General features: G+C 36.9%; 1 protein-coding gene across 8 annotated transcripts in view; it reads left to right on the forward strand.

The window, feature by feature from the left end:
* Positions 1 to 24,101, forward strand: part of LOC127627710 (ankycorbin-like) — a 65,398-nt gene that overhangs the window by 12,797 nt on the left and 28,500 nt on the right. For all 8 annotated transcript variants that reach the window (XM_052104216.1, XM_052104218.1, XM_052104219.1 and 5 more), the window contains exon 3: positions 14,595 to 14,725. In XM_052104216.1, coding sequence (XP_051960176.1) covers positions 14,595 to 14,725 — 131 coding nt within the window. The remainder of the gene's footprint in view (positions 1 to 14,594; positions 14,726 to 24,101) is intronic.

Raw genomic sequence — 24,101 nt, forward strand, 5'->3', positions numbered from 1 at the left:
ACCCAAGCTCCCCAAAAGTTCAAAGTTAGATAAAATGTATGCACTGAAGGTCTGTTTTTGTAATTCTTGTTTGCAGAATCTTGCTTCAAACAAGTAATGCGTTTTTTGTCTATTAGTCCCTATATCTATTCAAACTAATGTAAACTTCTTTCTGGAATTGTTTAATATGTTTCAGCTGTAGTTTGGTAGAAAAGATGCTTTGTTTTCGGACAAAGTTCATATGGTTGGCATTAGTATTGGAAATCATAAATACACAATTATGGTTACAGATACTTACCCCCCACATTTCTCAGGTCTACCTATTTTGGGCCTAGACAACATCTCTGTGATTTAATAAGAGGTTAATCCATGGATGGACCCCTGGTCTAGCTGTTTGTGGTATAGTAGATGCAGTTCTCAAAACCTTTGACTTCTATGGTATGGACAATTCAATTGTTAAACATGAGGCATTTGTACACTATGTATGAATTCCATACAAAACATTATAGGCCCTGTACGAAAGAGAAGATTGGTTATACGAGTAGAGTATGTGTGAGTGGGGGTTGAGGGACGATTCAAAAGCAGATTTTAAAGGGATAGTTGACCGATAAATGAAAGTTCTGTCATAATTTACTCACCCTTATGTTGTAACAAATGTTAGGGACTGACAGCCTCAGTCAACATTCACTTTCATTGTATGGAATAAGTTGCAATGAATGTAAAAGTGATTGAGGCTAACATTTTGCCAAATATCATGAAGTAATATGTGTTTGGAACAATCTGAGTAAATTATGACAATTTAAATTTTTTGGGTGAACTATCCCTTTAAGGCCATCTCAATATTATGTGTGAAAACATGTCAAAGGTCCAAAACTTGGGAATAGTAGAGTGGCTTTAACAGCTGTTGTTTGTCTGCATGGACTGCCAGCATGAATATAAATGGATAAATCAAGATTACTTTTGTACAGTGTAGCGCTCCAAATATCTAAGATATGCATTCAGACCGTTCTATACGTAAAGCACTAAATGGATATCCAGAGCTGTCTGTTTCAACCGCTTAAGCTCTGCCCTATTCATTCGGGTTTGAAAATCTATTAATGAGATTAAGATTATGTCTTTAGTGTACTTTCACCCTGCTGAACTGGCAACGCTGGTATAGGCTGGTCAGATGGACAAATGTTATAGGAGTATAAGTGTATAATATATATATATATATGTATGTGTGTTATGAACAAATTGCCATCAAAAGGTAATTTTTTTATATATTGACTTAAAATTTGAAACAGAACTGGTTAAGACATATGGCTTTGATTTTCTAGTATTTTAATGTTTCAGTTAATATTTTTGGTTTATTTTATTTAAATGAAATTCAAATGTTTGTGTAGTACATTTTCACTTCAATAAACCTAAACTTATTTCACTTTAAAAACTGCCTTCACATGCACAATAAACCAGGTTTAGGTCTGTACCTAGCATTCTTGAGTAGGGCTGCAACTAACATAGCAAATTGGACCGCTTTCTATTTAAGTAAAAGTGGCAGGTTTCTCTTCAAGAACACAAAAAAAGTTGCTCAGATTTCTGGCAGGAGAGACGGTTCCTCTTCTCTTCAAGAACACGAGATGCTGCACTGAATAGTCTCTCTCTCCTTCTATGCTGGTGCTTGGGGCAGATAAATACCTGCGTGCAATCCGTGCAAGCAATGGAAAGCGATCTTTGTTCATGTACCAGTAGTCAAGAGGATTGTCACGTTCGCGTGTTATGAGCGTGAAGTTATCGTCTGTGTTCTGCAACTGTTATTTAGCATTTTTACTTTATAATTCCTTTATATTTTGTGATCTACATCACCTGAAGCTGTTTGGAAAGTTTAGAGTGCATCTGGACATGTGTTTTCTTCCTCTCCTCAGTCAGGCTCGAGCTGCTGCACTGCTCTCTCATGTCATCATTAAAGTTTCATATGATCATGTTACGTTAAATGAGATCAAATGACTATTGGATAACAAACTTTTTTGTAGATTTTTTTTTTTTTATTATTGTTCTTTTATTTTCCACTGAATAAGTAGTCATACGTCTTTATAACATCATGAGGGTGAGTAAATGATGACTGAATTATAATTTTTGAGTGAACTATCCTTTTAATATATTCATAAGGGGTGTCATAAAATATTGATATGTCGATTATTTATCGGCACGTTATTTTATCGATATATTTTTGAGGCATCGATAGCTTTAACTTTTAAATTAGAAGCCCAGTTTGCATGCTTTCCAATATTGAGTTGGCCACTCAATTGGCCTGATTAACAGTCTGGTGTATTGGGAGACCACAAGAGGGTGATATAACATGTATCTTTCTCAGTTCAATTCAATTCAATGGGCTTTATTGGCATGCAAGTTTCAAAAACAATGTTGCCAAAGCATCATATAGAATAAATAATTAATTTTGTCCAATAACTTGGACAGTATATAATATAATTATTAGTAATATATAAATAACAGCAATATATAAATTATTATTATTATTTATTTCTCTATTTTATTTAATTATTTATTTTATCTATTTTTTTATTCAAATTTTATTATCTCTCACACACACACACACACACACACACACACACACACACACACACACACACACACACACACACACACACACACACAGGATAAGCTGATGTGGCGCAGGAGATAGCTGTCCAAAGTAATTAAGGTTTTTGAACTTCTTCAAGAATGAACAGTGATCTTGATTTTACAGGTTAGTTTATGAAACTGATGAAACCATGCAAACTAAACAATAAGGAAATGGCGATGTCTATTAAACAATTAAACAAACTTGTATGTGAAAATAGGCTCTATGAATGTTACATGCTTACTATAGATCATCCTGGGATGACTAAGTGTAATTAATCTTTCCCCTCTGATAATGATTTGGGTTGAATTTAATGAAAAACTATGCAAGTTCTGCTCTGTGGAACTTCAGAATGTTGACGCTGAGCGTTGGCGGTTTGTTCGTACCTTTGTAGAAATAAATAATTGTTTTGAATTTTAGAATGCGTCATGTCATTCACCAGATGCTTCCGGAATGCAGGCCCTTTTATTTATTCTGCCGCTCACACTACCAAAATGGCATTGAGAAATATGTCTGAAGAGACAAAGACTATTGTGCATCGAGCAGCCCTATTTATATCGGGAACAAATGCTGATATATATTGATAATCATCGATCCCAAGAGTATTCATGTTGTCGTTGGACTAGGTAAGGAATTTTTGAGTTCTGAAAGTATATTAACGGTATATATGAACCCTTTTTTTTTTTTTACAGAATGACCTTTCATTTTAAAAATCGCTATTGCTTTAGATTTAATAATATTTAGAAAAAATCTGTAGTAGACTGATTACTTTTATCATTTAAAGATTATTTTAATTAAGCTTTTAATATTTAGTTCCTTAAAATCTTCTTTTTTTAACATAACTTGCAGGAATGTTCTTTTCTGAGTATTCACCTCACTACTCAAACTTATCATCTCAGGAATCCAATATAGAGAAGTGGTCCAAATGTTAGCAGTACAGCTTAGTATGAGTGTAATCGTTTAAACAGCAAATGTGGCTGGTGCCAGGCTTGAACAGAGACATGTGTGTGATAAGAGGTCATAGTCCAGCCTTTTCTCAAGGTGCTCTGCCTTGGCTTTTGAATTTGAGAAGCCATTAGTTTGAAAGCCAAGTGTTCTAACGGTTGGTTCACATGGGCTGACATGGTACACGAGTATTTGATCTAATTGATTTATGTGCAGGAACAAGCAATATGAACACATTCATCACCAGGCCAGTTTTCTATCTAGCACATTTGCCACACTGCTTGTGCATGAAAACCAAAGTAAGGCCTCATGCTTGATTTAGAGTTATACTGAAAACATTTATCATGACATATCAAATGCAAAGGTCACAACTTGAAAACACACCTACATTGTTTTAGCAACTAGTGAGGAAGGAACATAATTTAATGTTTATTTTAGGGAGTTATATCACTTAATGACAAGGAGATTATACAATGTACTTGTAAAAGGCCCAACAATTGGAAGGATTGTCTTATGTCTATTCATTCTCAATCTCTAAATAATTAAATGTCCATGTTCTGTCATACATAGTTAACTGCATATGTTTATGAGCTGATAACACAAATTCTGTTTGATCCAAACCACTTGTCTTGCCTCAGGCCCTAAATATTGCATAGAGAAAGAGAATCCTTATCACTTAAAAGTTAAATGCTTACAATGAACGATGGGTGTAGGCCGGGCCATTGGGGCCTGTGCCTAGGTCCATGAGTAACAGGGGGCCCTTGACTGCCCAGTGGGGTCCTGGGCTTTAAGGTTGCAAGATCTACCTATAGGAGATAGTTCACCCAAAAATAAAAATCTTATCATTTACCTTTACTGTTCTAAGAGGATATAATTGACATTTCAGAATCAGAATCAGCTTTATTGCCAAGTATGCTTACACATACAAGGAATTTGTCTAGGTGACAGGAGCTTCCAGTCAACAACAATACAAACAATACCAAAAACAGCAGCAAGACATAGGTAATTAAAAACAAAAAAGAACACACAATAAATAATTATACATATACGTACATACACTCACCTTCATACATACCCACATACATACACGTAGTGCAAATCTAATACAATCTGTTATATAAAGAACAAAAACCTGTATATTATGTACAGAGCAATGTAAGTAATGGCAGAAGTGGATAAGTTGGATAATATAAATTAAAATTAAAATTAAACTGTGTATTGCACATAATTATTGCTCAATGGGGCAATTTAATTGTTCATTAGATGAATGGCCTGAGGGAAAAAACTGTTCCTGTGTGTGACGGTTCTGGTGTTCATTTGGCATGCTTTTAAAACTATGTAGCTGTGTGTCTATGTAAAAAAAGAAAAAAAAAAAAGAAAAAGGAAGCCTGTCTTCTAATCTACAAATAATATGTCACTCACAACTAGTGTTGTCACGGTACCAAAATGTCAGTAGTCGGTACCAATACCATTGAAATTTCATGGTACTCAATACCATTTTCGGTACCAAATTAAAAACAGGTTACTAAACAACACTCTTTTATTAACAAAGTTAACAAAACATTAGCAGCAGAACTAAGAACAGAAATGTGCCATTGAGCAACACTTTAATTTAAATATATTATTTTAGAATTATAACAAAACTGAACAATGTATGCTTAAAGTATTTTTGAACACTTATATAAGATTTGCTTTAATTTTTGCAACTTTTACTTTAAGTTTTTACCAAGTACTAAAACAAAACGAAATAAACAAGCATACAATAGAATGAACAAAAAACAATTTCCAAACTAATGTGCAAAGTGCTCTCATATTAATAAAGCTGCATATTGTCATTTTTCTTCACGATAAGAAATGCACAGTGACATATATTATGATTAAATAAGTCACGAGCCATCGCGTTCTAATCTAGCTGCATTAAGTGTGCGCGCTCTAGGGATGAGCGTCCCCGAGGCAGAGTCTCTCTCAGCCGCATGCAGTTTCAATCTCTCCCCCTTAGATCGGGACATTCGCGCAACTCATTGAAGAGGCGCTTACCACACAGAGAAATGCCAGTTTCTGAGTTTAAAGTTATTAACATGACCTGCTTCTGTATTATTTGAACTTTATTAAAGCTATAACACATTAAATATAACTGCATTTGTAACGCCAGGATGTTTCCTTTAAAGAGCTCCAGCTCCGCTTATTCCAAAACGAGACTGCTTCCGAATGTATTTTCTTTTTTAAAATTTTTTTTTTAGAATTCCCTAATACTTTGGGATCTACATAAAATCAAGCTGTGAAAGTTTAGAGTGCATCTGGACTGTGATCTGTGTAATTATTCCTCTCCTCTGTCAGGCGTGAACTTCAGTGCTGCTCTCACGAGTCATTAGTTTAATATGATTTCATTTTATGTTAAATGAGATCAAACGACAATGAAATTTTTTCTCGTCATTTTCTCGTCGACTAATCGTTTCAGCCCTAATGCAAATGATAATATGCTTTTAAACTAAGATGCTTTGGTTGCTTGAATTAATCCGGGTGTCTTGTCTGTCATGTGCTTTATTAAGTTTCATGTGTTTCCTCCTTTCGTCAGAAAATTATGAAAGCAGCGTTTACAAATAGGTTTTTGCTGATCTGTGATGTTTCCCTTTTCATCAGCCTCAAATACAAAGAATTTCCAAACCAAACCATTCCAAATGTCGCCATATTTTGCTTGTTGTGAGAGTTCAAAAGTTCCCGACTCTGCATGGGTACTGGGTAGACTCGGTACTCCGGTACCTTCAGAAATTCTGTTATCGTAAACATTTTTTTGTTTCAGTACCGACTTTGCACCGGAGTACCTGTATTTTTGACAACACTACTCACAACATAACTTCCATAATGATCCAGGTTTATCTTTAATATCTGGGGGAATTTTAGAGCCCCATATCGATTTTCCTTTTCCTGGAAATGGTGTATTAATCAATGTTTTGTGAAGAAAATCCCTGCTAATGATGTTTGAGTGCCCGGCATATTTCTGGGAAGGCCAGGAGGTTAATTAAAATACTGTTTCTGTTACAAATGAGGTTCATTTCTTTCATGTTATGACTATAAATAGCATCAGCTGATTGCAGATAGTAGGCCAAAGTCAAACAGCTCCCAAAAATAGTGCTGGGTTTACTGTGAGTCGTGTAGTATTACACTGCATTTTAAAAATAGTCACAGACTTAAGCAGAGGTTTCTGCATTTTGTCGGCTCTCTTCTGCAGTCTGCTTTCAGTTTGTTGTTTTACTGCCTTTTGCTTACAGACTACATTAAAAGCAATTTAATTTTTGACTTGTTCAATACTGTCAATCTTTATTTCTTCTCAAAATGCAATGTTCAACATTGAGCACTGTTTCATTGTTATGTACAGCTACAAAGATACTTATTAAATAAAAACCTGTGTTTGAATCTCAGTTGTGTTTTATATGCCCTTATTAGGAAACCATTTCATTGGTTACTGTGGTGCCTATGAGGTATAAAAGAATTGGAGGGAAATAATGTGATTCATGCCACAAGCATTTCATTTCCCTTAGCTTAGGATATTAGGTTGTTACATACTGTATGCTGGTTTTGACCTCCTAAGATTTTTGTAGGGGTGTTTTGCGAATTCACTTGTGGCAACATAAAAAATGTTTAATGTAAAATTAAGATATGAGCATGTGTAATTTCTAAATCACAGCAAGCTGCATTTTTTTTTTTTATTTCTTTTTTTTTTTTTTACACATAGAATTCTGTAATGTTTCATTCGCCATTCTGATTCTTGCACATTTTCGAGATCTTGCTAATCAGAATGCAATATGCAAAAAAGATACTAGTAAGAGAACAGAACATAAATCGGCAAGGTGAAGAAAAAAAGGCATATTGAAATTAGGGATGTCAATTTTAAAACATTCACATAATCGATTGCAGTGGAAAAGTAACAATCAATTAATTGATTAGTCGTTAATGTTTTTACTAGGTATGCACCGATCCGATACCTGGATCTGTATCGGCTCCGATACTACTGACTTTTTTGAACAGATCTGTTATCGGTCTGTCGAGCCCGATCCAAATCCGATTCTGTGTGTTAGTCATGTTCGTTACTGTCAAGCTTAAAAAATTACATAAAAGAACCATTAAAACACCATTTAAAGTAGTTCATATGACTCATGCATTTTATTCAAAGCCATTTTAAGACATGCGATAGCTGTGTGAATCACAAAAAGCTGTGTTTTATAAGTAAATATATAAAATGCACGTGCATCTCAAGCACTTCAGTGAAAGGCACTGCTCTGTTTACACACACACGCCTATTTTAGCCTTCACAGCGGTGCGCAATATTTGAGCGCTACTCACGAACAACATCTCAGATGCAGATGCTCAATAGTTTGGTTCACTTAAATGCTTTTAGAACGTCATCGGAGATGCATTTTTTACCAGAATTTGAATAAGAAACGGATTAAAGTAATGTGAACTTTCCTACAAACAGACACTTACAGGACTTCCTGGAGAGTGTTCAGAATGTAAAAATAAAAGCATGAGGGTTTAAAACTTAAAGGTGTAACGGAGAGACTCATGGAGGCAGAGACATGAGGTCTATTGAACATATGATTGAAACAGTGATGTAAACATTGTGATAAATCCAGTTGAGTAGAGTGGCAAATAGCAGGTGAGTAATATCCAGACAGGTTATGGACACGATGAACTGATAACTCGGAAAAGTCTTATGATACTTGTAGGCAATAATGAAGACACGGGTATGTTTGACATAGTAGAAAGGTCTGGCTTCTCAGAGATACTATCGATTAGACTCTAATGATATGCAGGTGCGTGTAATCAGAACTCCAGAAAGAGAGCACTGACAGCAGTGAGGAAGAAAAGAGAGAGAGAGACCGGTGGATCTGTGACAAAAGGTGCACGATTGAGATTTATTACTATATATTACTGTTATAATATATTATTATTATCATTTGTTAACAAATTATAGTAATATTTCGGCTTCCAAAAATAACTGTGAATGAAAAGTGAGTTGATATCTTACAACTAATTCCAGAGACAAGTACAAAAAAAAAGGTTTCTTTTATTGATGACTTATACTGGAATTACTGTTAATTTTGCTGCTACATTATCCAGTAAACTAGTTAACAATAAAGTTTTTCTTAATAAGCTATACATTTATATTGAAATAATGGTAGTTTGATTTTTATTTTGTTCCATATTAAAGAGCACACTCAATTAATTCCACACATTAATGTAAAGATATTCTAAACTGATTTTAAAAACAACACTGGTATCAGATTTGGATCGGTATCAGCCTATTCTGAGATTTCTTATATCGGAATCGGATCTGAAGAGAAAATTTTGTATCGTGCATCACTAGTTCCCCGTCTGTCGCTCACTTCGAAATTGTGTCGAAGAAGCATTACTAGAATCCTTTATTTTTTTTTTGGTCACATATTATATACACCGTGTTTTGCATAAATACAGTGAAATTTATTCGTTTTTCACATATCCCAGCTGGGGTCAGAGTAAGTGAAACTTCAGATGTATGAGCAACACGCAGTTTATACAGTGAAGAAAACAACCCTTCTGCAGACACACAACACAAACATGCGTTACGTTCTTGCGTTCGAAACACTTGATGGAGCGCAATTTCAAACTAAGGGATCTCAATATGTGTTCTAAGTATTAAACTATATTTAACTTGACACAGTGACCTAAAAATGTTATGTTTATGATGCTACACAAGCATGTCTGACGCAGGTGTACATTGACGCGTCCTTAAACAAACCCTCATAATAAATCTCAAATTGATTGACACATTCACTTGTGAAATAGATTGATGTGAACTGTATGCCAATGATTGACAATCATACAATACATTGTATTCTAAAACCGATTTTTGCATTGTTTTATCAATGATTAACTCTTCTGCCTCAAAAATGTAATGCATTTTAATTATCTAAATATTTATATACATATATACTGTGGCCCCTCAGTACACAAGAGCAGAAGGAAAACAATATCTATCAAGCGCTGAAACTTGCAGAACAATCTGGAATAATTTTAAACATTGTAACCGTGTTTTACAAAGTAAAAAAAAATCAGTAGACGCACTCATAAACACGTTCGTCGCGAACGGCCACTAGCTCATCTATTCATGCAAGTTAGAGCACATGGTCGAAACAAGTTTGGAAGCCCTATATATTTTTGCATAAATTACAAACCCAAAGTCCTGTTTGAAAAAATTACCCAATGGCGGCTTCTAAAGTGAACCGATCTGAGAGCACTGACAACAGCGTATTTGTGCGTGTACCCAAAACAAAATGTCACTCAAGTGGTTTTTGAGGAGCTTTCCTAACAATGCGGGGGCAATTGCGTAGCTTGCTTGGTGGTTAAAACGGCTACTGACAGGCCCCCCCTCAAGGTCCAGTTGTCCCCTCTTATTGGCGACACTGGATGACTGTTTAAACAGCCTTATCAACATGTGCTGGCATGATTATTGAACACATGTGTCCTGAAATCAATTAACCGATTGTTGATCAATCATTAGCATCCCTAAAAGAAATAACTGATGCTATCATCTATCTCTTATGCAGAGGAAAGGAAAATTTCCTTCCTGAAATGTGTTTTTTGAACACTGAAATTATTTTATGTCAAATGCATGAATAAGGAAAAACATTTGCTAAAATCGCAATCACAATATTTATAAAAAAATGTTTGATATAATTATTCAGTAATTTATTTATTTATTTTTCATATTGCACTGCCCTATTATACATTTATTTACAGTTCTCTAATCTGATTGGACTAACAGCGTTTCAAGAGTGCTGATATTTAGAATAAGAGCACTGGGATGCTTAACTTTTTGTATCACCTGTCTTAACTGTCTGTGTTCACAGCGTTTCAGACAGGCTGTCACTCTGAGCATTTCTCTACAAATGCAACGGTTGATTCTGCGGATCAAAAAATAGACAAAGTAACTGACCATATTGTGTTTAATATGCTAGTTACCTTTAATATGCTTGTTAAATTCTTGCTTATAGAGCTGTTGTATAAAAGCAACATCACACTCACAACCTTGCTGCTGTCATGAATATCTGTATACAAACGCTTGATTGCAAATGCAATGTTGTTTATTTAAACAAACAGTTCTGTCTTAAACATTAACTTTGAGTTTACGTGTTGCTCCCCTCATTTGGTTCATATTGCTTCAGATGAAAAGTCTAATCCAGTGGCTTGTGGTGTCATTGCATCATTCTTTCATGCTGGAGGATTTAGGGGCATATCTTTTAGTCCTCGTATGCAAGTCCTGCCAAAAGACAGTTTCACTGATTGATCTGCATCTCTCTTTTGTTTTCTTTCTCAACTTTTCTTTGAGCATGTTAAAAGCTCTTTCAGTACTGTCTCTCATTTGTCCAAAGGCTAGCAATATAAGCTTTGACTCATAAGTAAACACATTTTTTTAAGGTCATGGGTGAATGGCAATGAAGATGCTGGTTGATGGATGACATCCATTATGATCTTTTAAAGAGAGGAAAAACAATGTTAGCTGATGCCAATCACAAACTTGAAATAACTTGCCCTTTTTATAAATAATAATTGCAATAATCGCAGTTCAAAAACACTCCTGACTGATTCGTTCCATCTTTTATGGAGGAGAAAATTCCACGCTTCTAGAATTTTAACAGCTCCCATAAACCTTATTTCTGGGCTAACAATGTTTTATGGAAACAATTACAAACCACACAATTAGTGTTTGTTATTAAAACGTTGTTTGCACACATAAGTTAAATCTTTATCATATTGTCATACCAGTGTTTCCTGCACCACTATTCATCTGAACCTGCAGCCCCATGGCAAAAAAATAAACACAATATATTTATATATAAAATAGCTAAAACATACATGTATATAAGTTGTGTTGCGTTGTCCTTGCTGACAGCATGCTGACAGCATGCAATAACGAACATTAAGTAAACATACTCTCCAATACATTAATTAATTATTTAATTGTGCAGTGGTTTTTACTGAATCAGTCTAACCGTTTGGCCAATCAGAATCTTTCAGACAAATCACTTTCTCACTAAACCAGCATGGATGACTCCCTGGCTCACTGAACCGCAGGTTATAATGTCAGACTCTAAATGAGCCGAGAACTAATACTATGTTTTTTGCAGTTTAAACGCTATGTTAAATGTGTGTGTGTGTGTGTGTGTGTGTGTGTGTGTGTATACACACCATAGACTGTTAAAAGACGCTCTTTTCCATTGGTGAGAACTGAAGCCGCCAGTGTCCCGATATGGCGCTGACATCTTGGGACTTGAGTCTGTGCAGTTGCGATTTCAGGACCAGACCTGCGCTGTAGTGAGCAGGAAGTAAAGCCGCGAAATCAAGGCCCCGCCCTCACCCTCGCTGAATCAATCACAAGCACACGCCCCTGCACTTTTGACTTATGACGGTGTAAAATAATTAATTATAGAAATTTAGATATTACATTTAAAGCTCCAATCTCCTCAGTCCTCTGAAGATCCCAAAAAAAAGTCAACAAAAGAGTTGGTGCTTCAATGACTACTTCGCTCAGAGAACCTGTCAATCACAGCTGTCAATCATGATGTCACAGCACCGTTTTTATAGCATCAAATAACTAACTAAAAACAAACTTATTTTGAAAACAAACACTTGAAATTACATCAACGTGATAGAAACTACAGTAAATGACAGAAACTATCTTTGGAAAAAAGATGCAGCACACTTGATATACACTCACCTAAAGGATTAATAGGAACACCTGTTCAATTTCTCATTAATGCAATTATCTAATCAACCAATCACATGGCAGTTGCTTCAATGCATTTAGGGGTGTGGTCCTGGTCAAGACAATCTCATGAACTCCAAACTGATTGTCAGAATGGGAAAGAAAGGTGATTTAAGCAATTTTGAGCATGGCATGGTTGTTGGTGCCAGACGGGCTGGTCTGAGTATTTCACAATCTGCTCAGTTACTGGGATTTTCACGCACAACCATTTCTAGGGTTTACAAAGAATGGTGTGAAAAGGGAAAAACATCCAGTATGCGGCAGTCCTGTGGGCGAAAATGCCTTGTTGATGCTAGAGGTCAGAGGAGAATGGGCTGACTGATTCAAGCTGATAGAAGAGCATCTTTGCCTGAAATAACCACTCGTTACAACCGAGGTATGCAGCAAAGCATTTGTGAAGCCACAACACGCACAACCTTGAGGCGGATGGGCTACAACAGCAGAAGACCCCACCGGTCCCACTCATCTCCACTACAAATAGGAAAAAGAGGCTACAATTTGCAAGAGCTCACCAAAATTGGACAGTTGAAGACTGGAAAAATGTTGCCTGGTCTGATGAGTCTCGATTTCTGTTGAGACATTCAGATGGTAGAGTCAGAATTTGGCGTAAACAGAATGAGAACATGGATCCATCATGCCTTGTTACCACTGTGCAGGCTGGTGGTGGTGGTGTAATGGTGTGGGGGATGTTTTCTTGGCACACTTTAGGCCCCTTAGTGCCAATTGGGCATCGTTTAAATGCCACAGCCTACCTGAGCACTGTTTCTGACCATGTCCATCCCTTTATGGCCACCATGTACCCATCCTCTGATGGCTACTTCCAGCAGGATAATGCACCACGTCACAAAGCTCGAATCATTTCAAATTGGTTTCTTGAACATGACAATGAGTTCACTGTACTAAAATGGCCCCCACAGTCACCAGATCTCAACCCAATAGAGCATCTTTGGGATGTGGTGGAACGGGAGCTTCGTGCCCTGGATGTGCATCTCCATCAACTGCAAGATGCTATCCTATCAATATGGGCCAATATTTCTAAAGAATGCTTTCAGCACCTTGTTGAATCAATGCCACGTAGAATTAAGGCAGTTCTGAAGGCGAAAGGGGGTCAAACACAGTATTAGTATGGTGTTCCTAATAATCCTTTAGGTGAGTGTGTATATATGTGTATATATGTATATATTAACTGCCTTAATATATACATATATATATATATATATATATATATATATATATATATATATATATATATATATATATATATATATATATATATATATATATATATATATATATATATATATACACACAAACATAGTGAGTGTATAGCTTGTATAACAGTGTACATTTGCTGACCCCTCAAAATATCTCAACACACAGCCATTAATGTCTAAACCGCTGGTAACATAAGTGAGAATACCCCTAAGTGAAAATGTCCAAAAAGCGGCTTTAGAATACAATGTATTGTTTACTACCATATTATTGATCATAAGTCAATCATGGGCATACAGTTCACTGCAATCCATTTCACAAGTGAATTTTTCAATCAGTTGGAGATTTATTATGAGGGCTTGTTTAAGGGCCCGTCAATTTACACCTGCGTCAGACATGCTTGTGTAGCATCTCGGGTGCATCGCATCAACATACATAACATTTTTAGGTCACTGTGTCAAGTTAAATATAGCTTAATACTTAGAACACATCTTGAGATCCCTTAGTTCGGATTTGCGCTCCAAGTGTTTTGAACGCAAGAACGTAACGCATGTTTGTGTTATTGCTGCTGAAGGTTGTTTTCTTCACTGTATAAACTGCGCATTGCCAAGCAGCTGTAGTTTCACTTACTGCCCTCTGGATTAAACGGGTGGTACTACAAGCTTGCATTTTTCAGGAATCCACCTTAGTATGGTCTGGGGGCATTGCGATTAATTGCGTAAATGTTTTTAACGCGTTATTTTTTATAAGATTAATCACACTGAATTAACGTGTTAAATCGACAGCCCTAATATATATATAAATATACAGTTTACATTATATACATTATATATACAGAGATTCATTGTTTTGTTGTTTATACTTTTGTATGTATGTATAAAAATAATATTAATATTTTGGGAAAAAATATTATATTTTTATATTTGTATTGTTTACAAGATCCTGTTGTAAACATTGTGTGAGAAATATTCTAAAAATTCAACAACAAAAAAGCTTATCAGTAGACCTATAAACCTATAAACTGTTTTTTCATAGGCCCATGAATGGAACAAGAATGACGAGCGTCTCCTCAGTGCAGTGGAGCATGGGGAGGCAGACAAAGTCACGTCCCTCATCTCAAAGAAAGGAGCCAATCCCACCAAGCTTGACAGCGAGGGAAAGTCTGCGTAAGTACTGAACTAGAGAGGAGTTTACAGTTACATTCTGTCATTCCCATTGATTGTAAATGGTAAATGGCCTTTTTAACCTTAGCAGTTTTCAAAGCGCTGCATCTCATTCACCCATCCACACACTCACACACACCAATGATGGCAGAGCTGCCATGCAAGGTGCTAGCCTGCCATTGGTATCAACTTGGGTTCAGTGTCTTGCCCAAAGCATGTGGATTTGTGTGGGCCAGGAATTGAACCGCCAACCCGTCGATTAGTGGACAACCCGCTCTATCACTTGAGCCACAGCCACCCCATCTAGACATTGCTGCATCTTCTGCAGTCCATTTGAGATGTGCCTAACAATGAGTTTGTATGTAGGTGTTTGCGGAATAACTGAGGACAAGAAGACAAGGTTTTTTTTTCCATCTTTCATGTTTCTAATAAGGCCATTGAAATTCTAGAAATATCAAGAATTTTTACATTTAGATTTCCTGGCCTGGAAAAGTCATGGAAATACTTAGAATATAAAAAGGCATGGAAAATACTAATTTAGATTCTTTAGTCACTATGCATTTGTTTTTGTTTTTATTTTGCTCTGCTTTGCATATAGATAAATTATTTCATAGACTTGATATTGTTCTTTGTGGAGTAAAACTTGCTCACAAGCAAATGTGATAACATCAGTCTGTCTTTTGAGGGTCTTATTGGAGTCAGTTATACACTGATGAACATCATTTTTAAATCTATTAATTGAAAAGATTAGTACACATACAAATGGAAATCTGCCCAGCAATCTACATACAATTATTTTGGATTTTCCAGTAATCATAATAAAGCACTAGAAAAGGCATTGAAATGCATTGGTCAAAAAGTGTGGGAACCTTGATCCGTTCATCAGTGTGTTTATATAGCAGTAGAAATGAAAAACTGAACCACAGTCAAACAAAATTTATGTTATCATTAACACCATCAGCCTTTTGTTACATTGCATTTACTTCAGCCTCGATTTTCCCTCATTTACCGTACTAGGCTTACAGATGTTCCGATTTTAATGCTTCAGTTTGTATATACCAGTCATCTGGTTTGAAAATGATGTCTGATGCACATACCCATGTTGAGAAGAATAGCAACAATGACCTAAGCACCCAAGAATCTTCAAGTTCCCATCTGATATCAAAACTGTCTTTCTTGCCTTGTCGTTTACCAACTTTGTGTTGGGGTGATGCTTGCTTAGAAAGTGGACTGAAATATATGTTTAAGTCAAATAACTTCAAATAAGTTTATAATTTTAAAATAAGTTCTCTTTGTCTTGGCAGATATAAATAAGATTTTTTTGGAGCCTGAACCTGAATAATTACATGCTTCTATCAACATACAGGTGAAACTCGAAAAATTTGAATATCGTGCAAAAGTTCATTAATTTCAGTAATTCAACTTAAAAGGTGAAACTAATATATTATATAGACTCATTACAAGCAAAGTAAGATATTTCAAGCCTTTATTTGATATAATTTTGATGATTATGGCTTACAGCTTATGAAAACCCCAAATTCAGAATCTCAGAAAATTAGAATATTGTGAAAAGGTTCAGTATTGTAGGCTCAAAGTGTCACACTCTAATCAGCTAAACACCTGCAAAGGGTTCCTTAGCCTTTAAATGGTCTCTCAGTCTGGTTCAGTTGAATTCACAATCATGTGGAAGACTGCTGACCTGACAGTTGTGCAGAAAATCATCATTGACACCCTCCACAAGGAGGGAACGCCTCAAAAGGTAATTGCAAAAGAAGTTGGATGTTCTCAAAGTGCTGTATCAAAGCACATTAATAGAAAGTTAAGTGGAAGGGAAAAGTGTGGAAGAAAAAGGTACACAAGCAGCAGGGATGACCGTAGCCTGGAGAGGATTGTCAGGAAAAGGCCATTCAAATGTGTGGGGGAGCTTCACAAGGAGTGGACTGAGGCTGGAGTTACTGCATCAAGAGCCACCACACACAGACGGGTCCTGGACATCGGCTTCAAATGTCAAACGTCTTACCTGGGCTAAAGAAAAAAAGAACTGGTCTGTTGCTCAGTGGTCCAAAGTCCTCTTTTCTGATGAGAGCAAATTTTGCATCTCATTTGGAAACCAAGGTCCCAAAGTCTGGAGGAAGAATGGAGAGGCACACAATCCAAGATGCTTGAAGTCCAGTGTGAAGTTTCCACAGTCTGTGTTGGTTTGGGGAGCCATGTCATCGGCTGGTGTTGGTCCACTGTGCTTTATTAAGTCCAGTGTCCACGCAGCCGTCTACCGGGACATTTTAGAGCACTTCATGCTTCCTTCAGCAGACAAGCTTTATGGAGATGCTGACTTCATTTTCCAGCAGGACTTGGCACCTGCCCACACTGCCAAAAGTACCAAAACCTGGTTCAATGACCATGGTATTACTGTGCTTGATTGGCCAGCAAACTCGCCTGACCTGAACCCCATAGAGAATCTATGGGGCATTGCCAAGAGAAAGATGAGAGACATGAGACCAAACAATGCAGAAGAGCTGAAGGCCGCTATTGAAGCATCTTGGTCTTCCATAACACCTCAGCAGTGCCACAGGCTGATAGCATCCATGCCACGCGCATTGAGGCAGTAATTAATGCAAAAGGGGCCCAAACCAAGTACTGAGTACATATGCATGATTATACTTTTCAGAGGGCCGACATTTCTGTATTTAAAATCCTTTTTTTTTATTGATTTCATGTAATATTCTAATTTTCTGAGATTCTGAATTTGGGGTTTTCATAAGCTGTAAGCCATAATCATCAAAATTATATCAAATAAAGGCTTGAAGTATCTTACTTTGCTTGTAATGAGTCTATATAATATATTAGTTTCACCTTTTAAGTTGAATTACTGAAATTAATGAACTTTTGCATGATATTCTAATTTTTCGAGTTTCACCTGTATTTGACAAAAAAAAGTGGATGGATTTAGGCGATGTACATTTTTCAAGTCAATTAAATTTGTATAGCACCTTTCACAACACACATATTTTCAAAGCAGCTTTACAGAAGATCAGGCATTAACAGAAGATAAAACTGTAATATATATAATGTCGAATAGTCCTCATTGTGTAATTGGATAAAATAAGATTGTGAATTGTGTTTAAAAATAAGTAATGGAATATAAATAATTGTATTTATATCCCCAGTGAGCAAGCCGAAGGTGACTGTGGCAAGGAACACAAAACTCCATAAGATGTTGGTTAATGGAGAGAAAAATAACCTAGGGAGAAACAAGACTCACTGTGCGGGCCAGTTCCCCTCTGGCTAACATCATGAACATAATGCCAATATTACTTATGTACTGTATAGTGCATGTCATGGTTTAAAATTATTAAACTAAGTAAGTGTGAGGGACCGGGCAGTCAAAGAATGAGGAAACCCCAGCTAGGCCAAGGGCCCTCACCTCACACTGACACTGGGGTGACAAATGATGCAGACTGACATCTCCTAGAGCAGGCTGGGGTAAGTAGTAGTCATCCAATTCCTCTTCTTCCTCCACCTGCCTAATCATCAAGATCTGTACAGTCGGATCAGGATGGGGGACCCATTGCTTAAGGAGATTAATGTGCAGAATTCGGGTAGACCCATCTTTGCCTAATGTTGAAATTTCATAGGTGGTAGGCCCAAGTTTCCTTTAGACTTCAAACGGGCCTTGCCATTTGGCCAACAGTTTACTTTCATTACTGGGTAGCATCACCAGGACCTTCTGACCTGGTTCAAAAATTCGCTCACGAGCAGACTGATCATACCAGGTTTTCTGGCGGATTTGTGCCTCAACCAGGTGAGATTGGGCCAATGCAGTCATCTTTTCCATACGTTCTCGCATCTGCACCACATAGGAGACAACATTCATCGGCTCATCCCTTCTCCGGTCCCCATTCCATATTTCTTAAAGCAGAGCATGAGTAACTCTTACCTCATGTCCATATAAGAGTTCAAAAGGGGGAAAACCAGTAGATGATTGTGGCACCTCTCTATAGGCAAGCAGAGGTTAGGGAAGCCATTGGTCCCATTGTTTACCTTAATCACAGACAAACATACAAAGCCCATTTGTCTGGGGGTGGTAAGGAGTTGTTCTCAATCTCTTGATGCCAAGCAACTTGTATAGTCCCTTGATCTGTCAAGATCTTACAAGGAAACCCAACTCTGGAGAACAATTGCAAAAGACAGGTCGCCACATACTTTGCTTTGATGGACTTCAATGGGAACACTTCTGGATACCTTGTAGCATAAATCGGTTACCCAAGTGACTCAACAGGCCCGACCACATCCATTCCCAGTCTTTCAAATGGAGTGCCAATGATTGGAAGCGGTTGGAGAGGAACCCGAAAAGGGCTACGTGCAGAGATTTTTTTACATTCTGGGCAACTTCTACAATATTGGGTTACCTCTGACTTCAAGCCGTGCCAATAAAAGTATCTCCTAATCCTAGTGAGGGTTTTACATTTCCCCAGGTTGCCAGCCCAGGCTCCATATCATCCACCTCCCTCACTTCCTGTACTGCTTCATCTTCCCCCAGCTCCGGGAACAATTCCTCAGGTTGTTCTGTTGTAGCAGTCTTTGGTTTTAATTATTAATTTATTTTTGAAACTGTCTGATCCTACCACTGACACCACTTGTGAGGGGCCGAGCAGTCAAGGAGTGAGGGCCATGACAAAAACAGTTTCCCAAAAATAATTTTATAATGAATAAAACCAAAAAATAAAAAAAGTCAAAATAACGCAAATCCATGTTCAGGCCTATAAAAGAGGTCAACAGTACAAAACTAAACTCCAATAACAGAATATAAGAGAACTCAACTGAACTGACCTCCAAATTAAACAAATGGACTAGTCCACATTAACACACAAGGGGAAACAGAAAACACAAACTTCAAAATACAATAACAAAATTCATAACAAGGCCAGTTAAAGAATTGTAATAAAATTAAATGCATATCTTGAAGAAATAAAGAAACAACAACAAAGGAAACCAACAAATTAAAAAAGAAAATCCAAAACACAACCAACACATTTCCCCACAGTCAATCTGCTGGTTGGTAGCGGCAAGCAGAACTAAAGCAGAGGTCGAAGCTCCATGTTAAGGACCGGTCCTTAACACACTCGGACCACGAATCCGGAAACTCACCGACCACTATTCACAGCCAACAGCTCCAGCCATCCACTCCTCAGCACCACAGCGGTAATTTAAACCAAAAAAATTACAAATATTAATAAAAGTACATGCCTTACACCATAAACTAGAATGTGTGCACTACAACTAGTCTATGATGCACCGGAACTTAAATATCTAAATGTTATTACCATATACCTATGATATGAATACAGAGACCATTAAGTGAACGTAAACGAGAAGCTCAAACAATGTGCCGGATAAATTAAAGAAAGCATATGCATGTGCATGTGGTATGTATTTGCGCGTGTGCAACATTACCGCTCATTGATGTGTGGCTGCAACGTGGGCCATCACAGTAAGTGTTAAAGGACATTGTTTAAACAGATTTTGTATGAAATGTAAGATTAATGACCAATGTATTTGAATTCCATCCTGGATTAACTGCAGAAGTTAACATAGATGCAATTGTCCTTGTTAATTGGCTGATGAAGGCTTTTTTTGGCAATTGATAGTCTATGTATTCCATTTCAAGAGTGTAGTCCATAAATAGACCAAGGTGATGGAGGTAGAAATCAGTGAGGTGCATCGTAGTTCAACCTGGCCGGTAATTTCGGTGAGGTATGAGCTCGATGAGGTATGAGATGTGGTCCATCTTAAATCAAATGTTCAGGCAATGGCATATGAAGTGTCCCATGTCTTATGGTTGGAGTTGGCATCAGTTCATCCTCTGAAGTCCATCATGGCCACACTAATACTTTTTGTTTTTAAACATGTTGATTTTGCTGTGTTTAAGACTTTCATCCACACTGAAACGGCACTTTCCTCCACCAAAAACGACAACTTTTGAAAACTATCTCTAGTCCCGCAAAACTACGTCGGAAAACGATGTCACTAGGAAACTGAAAATGAAAATAAATTAGTGTGGATGTGGCCTTACTGTGTGTGAGCATGCAAAGTAGTTTAAATCCACCATAAATAAAACATTTTTTTTTCCCCCTTTTAAGAGTCTCTCAAAATGTTTAACACTTTGAAACAATATACAAAACACTAGAATTTTACATTGCTTAGTTGAAAGTATGTGTGGTGTTTGCTTATGCAATTCATGCTGTCATGATGCTATGGTGTTTTGTGTTGTTACCAGGGCATTTCTATTAGGATACTGTGGTGTTTAGTGTGTTTCTATGCAGTTGCTTGGGCGTACTGGGTGTTGTCCAGGTGGTTGCTTTCTGGCCCAAGTCAAAAGAGCCCTCCCAAAATCTCCATGCTATTCTGGTCCTAAGATATGTCTCTGAACCTTTCCTCAACTATTTTTTGCCCGTTTTTTTGTCTGCCAGGTCTGATTGATTAGAAAATTCTTAGTATTTCTCTCTTCAAACCACACAATTTGAGGCATCATTCATATCCTTAGCACAAATGATGCAGGACAAGTAACATAGGAATGTTCCTTCAAGCAACACAGTAGAGATGCATGATTTACTAGGAGCTCCAGTGAATGGAGAGAGATGAGCTTCACTGTGTAAGTAATGAACTCAGACACTGCTGACCTAAAGGAGTCTCCAGTGTACTGCATTAGGAGGACTTGAGTGGATATGCTCTCATAGACTCACAATAAATCCTTATCTGCCCATTTGAGGAGTCCATTGTGTTCAAGTTCTTGTTCCCCAGAGGCTTCACGAGCTGGAGAGGAACACGCAGAACACAGAGCCTCGCTGTATTTTCATACCATCACAGTCACCATGGAGATCTAAATTGCTTATAATGAAAGAGTTGGGCATGAGACCTTGTGTGATTTTGTAATCATTACGCTCTGGAGGACATGTAATTTACCTTGAAAAGGATGGTGCTTAATCATATTAATTACAAAAACAAAGACAAATGCTGAAACAAATTAATCTGAATGTTAATTAGCTTCACATTTCAGGGTTTAAAGAAATAGTATTTTACAAACTTACAAAAGTGACAGAACATTTCCTTGTAATGAAATCTTAGGACACCTGTGATCAGAATTATCATTCCCTATATTTAAAAAAATACTTTTACAATTGCAACACATTTTTTTATTTTGTATTCGTTTTTTTGTTTAATTAAAGAGTTAGTTTACCCAAAAATGAGAATTCTGCTATCATTACTCATCCTCATGTAGTTCTGGTGCCGTATTCCATGGAACACAAGGACACATTTGTTAAGAAAGCTTATGTTAAATTATCATCTAACCTTCTGCCTAATATGTCCTTTTTTGCTCCATGAAAGAAAGTAATATTGGTCTGGAAGGACATTAGGGTGCAGCACTCTACACTGCAATTAAATCACTCTCATATGTGACCAAATTTTGCTCAGTGTGACTGAAAATGTCTGTTATTAGCCTCTGGCTGGTAAATATTCAGATTTCACTCACCAGTGATTGAGTTGCGGAGTGGCGAAGAAGAACTTAAGAACCGAGATCCTTTCATTGCATGCTGTGTCTCATGAGTGCGCACTCTAAGGAAATGTTCCTTATTTGGAAGCAGTGTGTACTGAGGTGTTGCGGTTTGCAGTGTCAATATTGCCTTTTTATTTTCCTTCCCAATTTGGAATGCCCAATTACCAATGCACTGGAAATTCCTAGTGACTGATGGCATAGTGACTCGCCTCAATCCGGGTGGCGGAGGACAAATCTCAGTCGCACATGTTATCATGTGGCTTGTTGAGCATGTTGTTATCATGGAGACATAGCACGTGTGGAGGCTTAACGCTATTCTCCGCAGCATTCTCGCACAAATCGCCAATTTGGTTGCTTAGGAGACCTGGCTGGAGTCACTCAGCATACCCTGAATTTGAACTTGTGACTCCAGTGGTGGTAGTCAGCATCTTTACTTGCTGAGCTACCCAGGCCCTCCACTATTGCTTTTGTTGATAGTGACATTGCATTAGTGACGTCAACTCTGATTTTGTTTAAAATTGTCTATGGCCTGTTTTCATTCTATTTTCATTATAAGGTTCCAACTTTGTGAATATTTTGTTTTACAAATGTATATGAAATTTCAAACAGTGACAAGAGCTTGTCACTATTATCAACGCAATTTTATGACATCGTATAAATTGATATAATGTGAAATTTTGACTTTTTAAAAAGCTAAAATGTGATTGTGAAATATGGAAGTGAAATAAATTATACACTTTAACATACTATAGTGCATGAAGTCATATCTATGAACACTGTAAATATGCTAAGATGTACTTTCCCAGTTTGCTTTACAGTTGCATTTTGTTACATGTCATCAAAAAATAAAAAAATTTTTAATTAACTAATGGCAATTATTTCTCCAACGTGTCCATAGAGAATTGGGGTTAGTAAATAATGACATTTTTTTTATGAAATATCCATTGAAATTATTTTCCAGACCAATTTGATAACACCAAGGATTTGTTTTCCTTTCCTTTTTTTTTTTTTTTTTTTACCTCAACCAAGCAACCTATAGTGTAGGGGTGTAACGATACACTCAGCTCACGATTCAATACGTATCACGGTACTGGGTTCACGATACAATACACATCACGATATTTTGAACAAAATGTAAAAAATGAAACAAATTCAAATAACAGATTTACTTTCTTTGTTGTATTTTAACCTTCTGTATGTAAATTAACAATTGACTAGGTGTCACTGAACAATAAAACTGAATTTTAACATGAAACTAGAATTAAGATAGCTGACACCTAAGAGAGAAATTCTTAAAGCAGTAAAAGTGCAAAAATAAAAAACAAAACATTAAAACAAATATTGTTGTGTTCAAGTAAGTTCAACTCAACACAAACAGCTAGTGGGTTTGTTTAGGTCATTGCTTCCCAACCTGGGGTCCGCGCCCCCCTCAGGGGGTGCCAGAGTTCACAGGGGGGGCGCGGGAGCGGATATGCTTTGAGGTGAATAAAGATGCATAAAATGTTCCACTAATAATTTTATATAAAAATATTTTTCAAATTAAAAAAAAAAAAATCATATGCTTACAATGCCAAGATAAGGCAGTCAAAAATCTTATATAAAATAATTATTTACATTTTGCGCGCACACCGTCACTTGCCCGATGTGCTTGTTGTCATAGTAACGGCAAAATCAAAAGGAAAATGGCAGAGAAACGTAAATGCGGTGATTCTTCATCAGAGGCGAAGAAAAAGTTAAGACACTATGACAAAACCTACATACATTTTGGTTTTATTGAAGGCCAAGACAAGTCTCGGCCAGAATGTGTCTTTTGTGGTGAAAAAC

The sequence above is a fragment of the Xyrauchen texanus genome, chromosome 34 (genome assembly GCF_025860055.1).
Source record: "Xyrauchen texanus isolate HMW12.3.18 chromosome 34, RBS_HiC_50CHRs, whole genome shotgun sequence".
Taxonomy (NCBI): Eukaryota; Metazoa; Chordata; class Actinopteri; order Cypriniformes; family Catostomidae; genus Xyrauchen; species Xyrauchen texanus.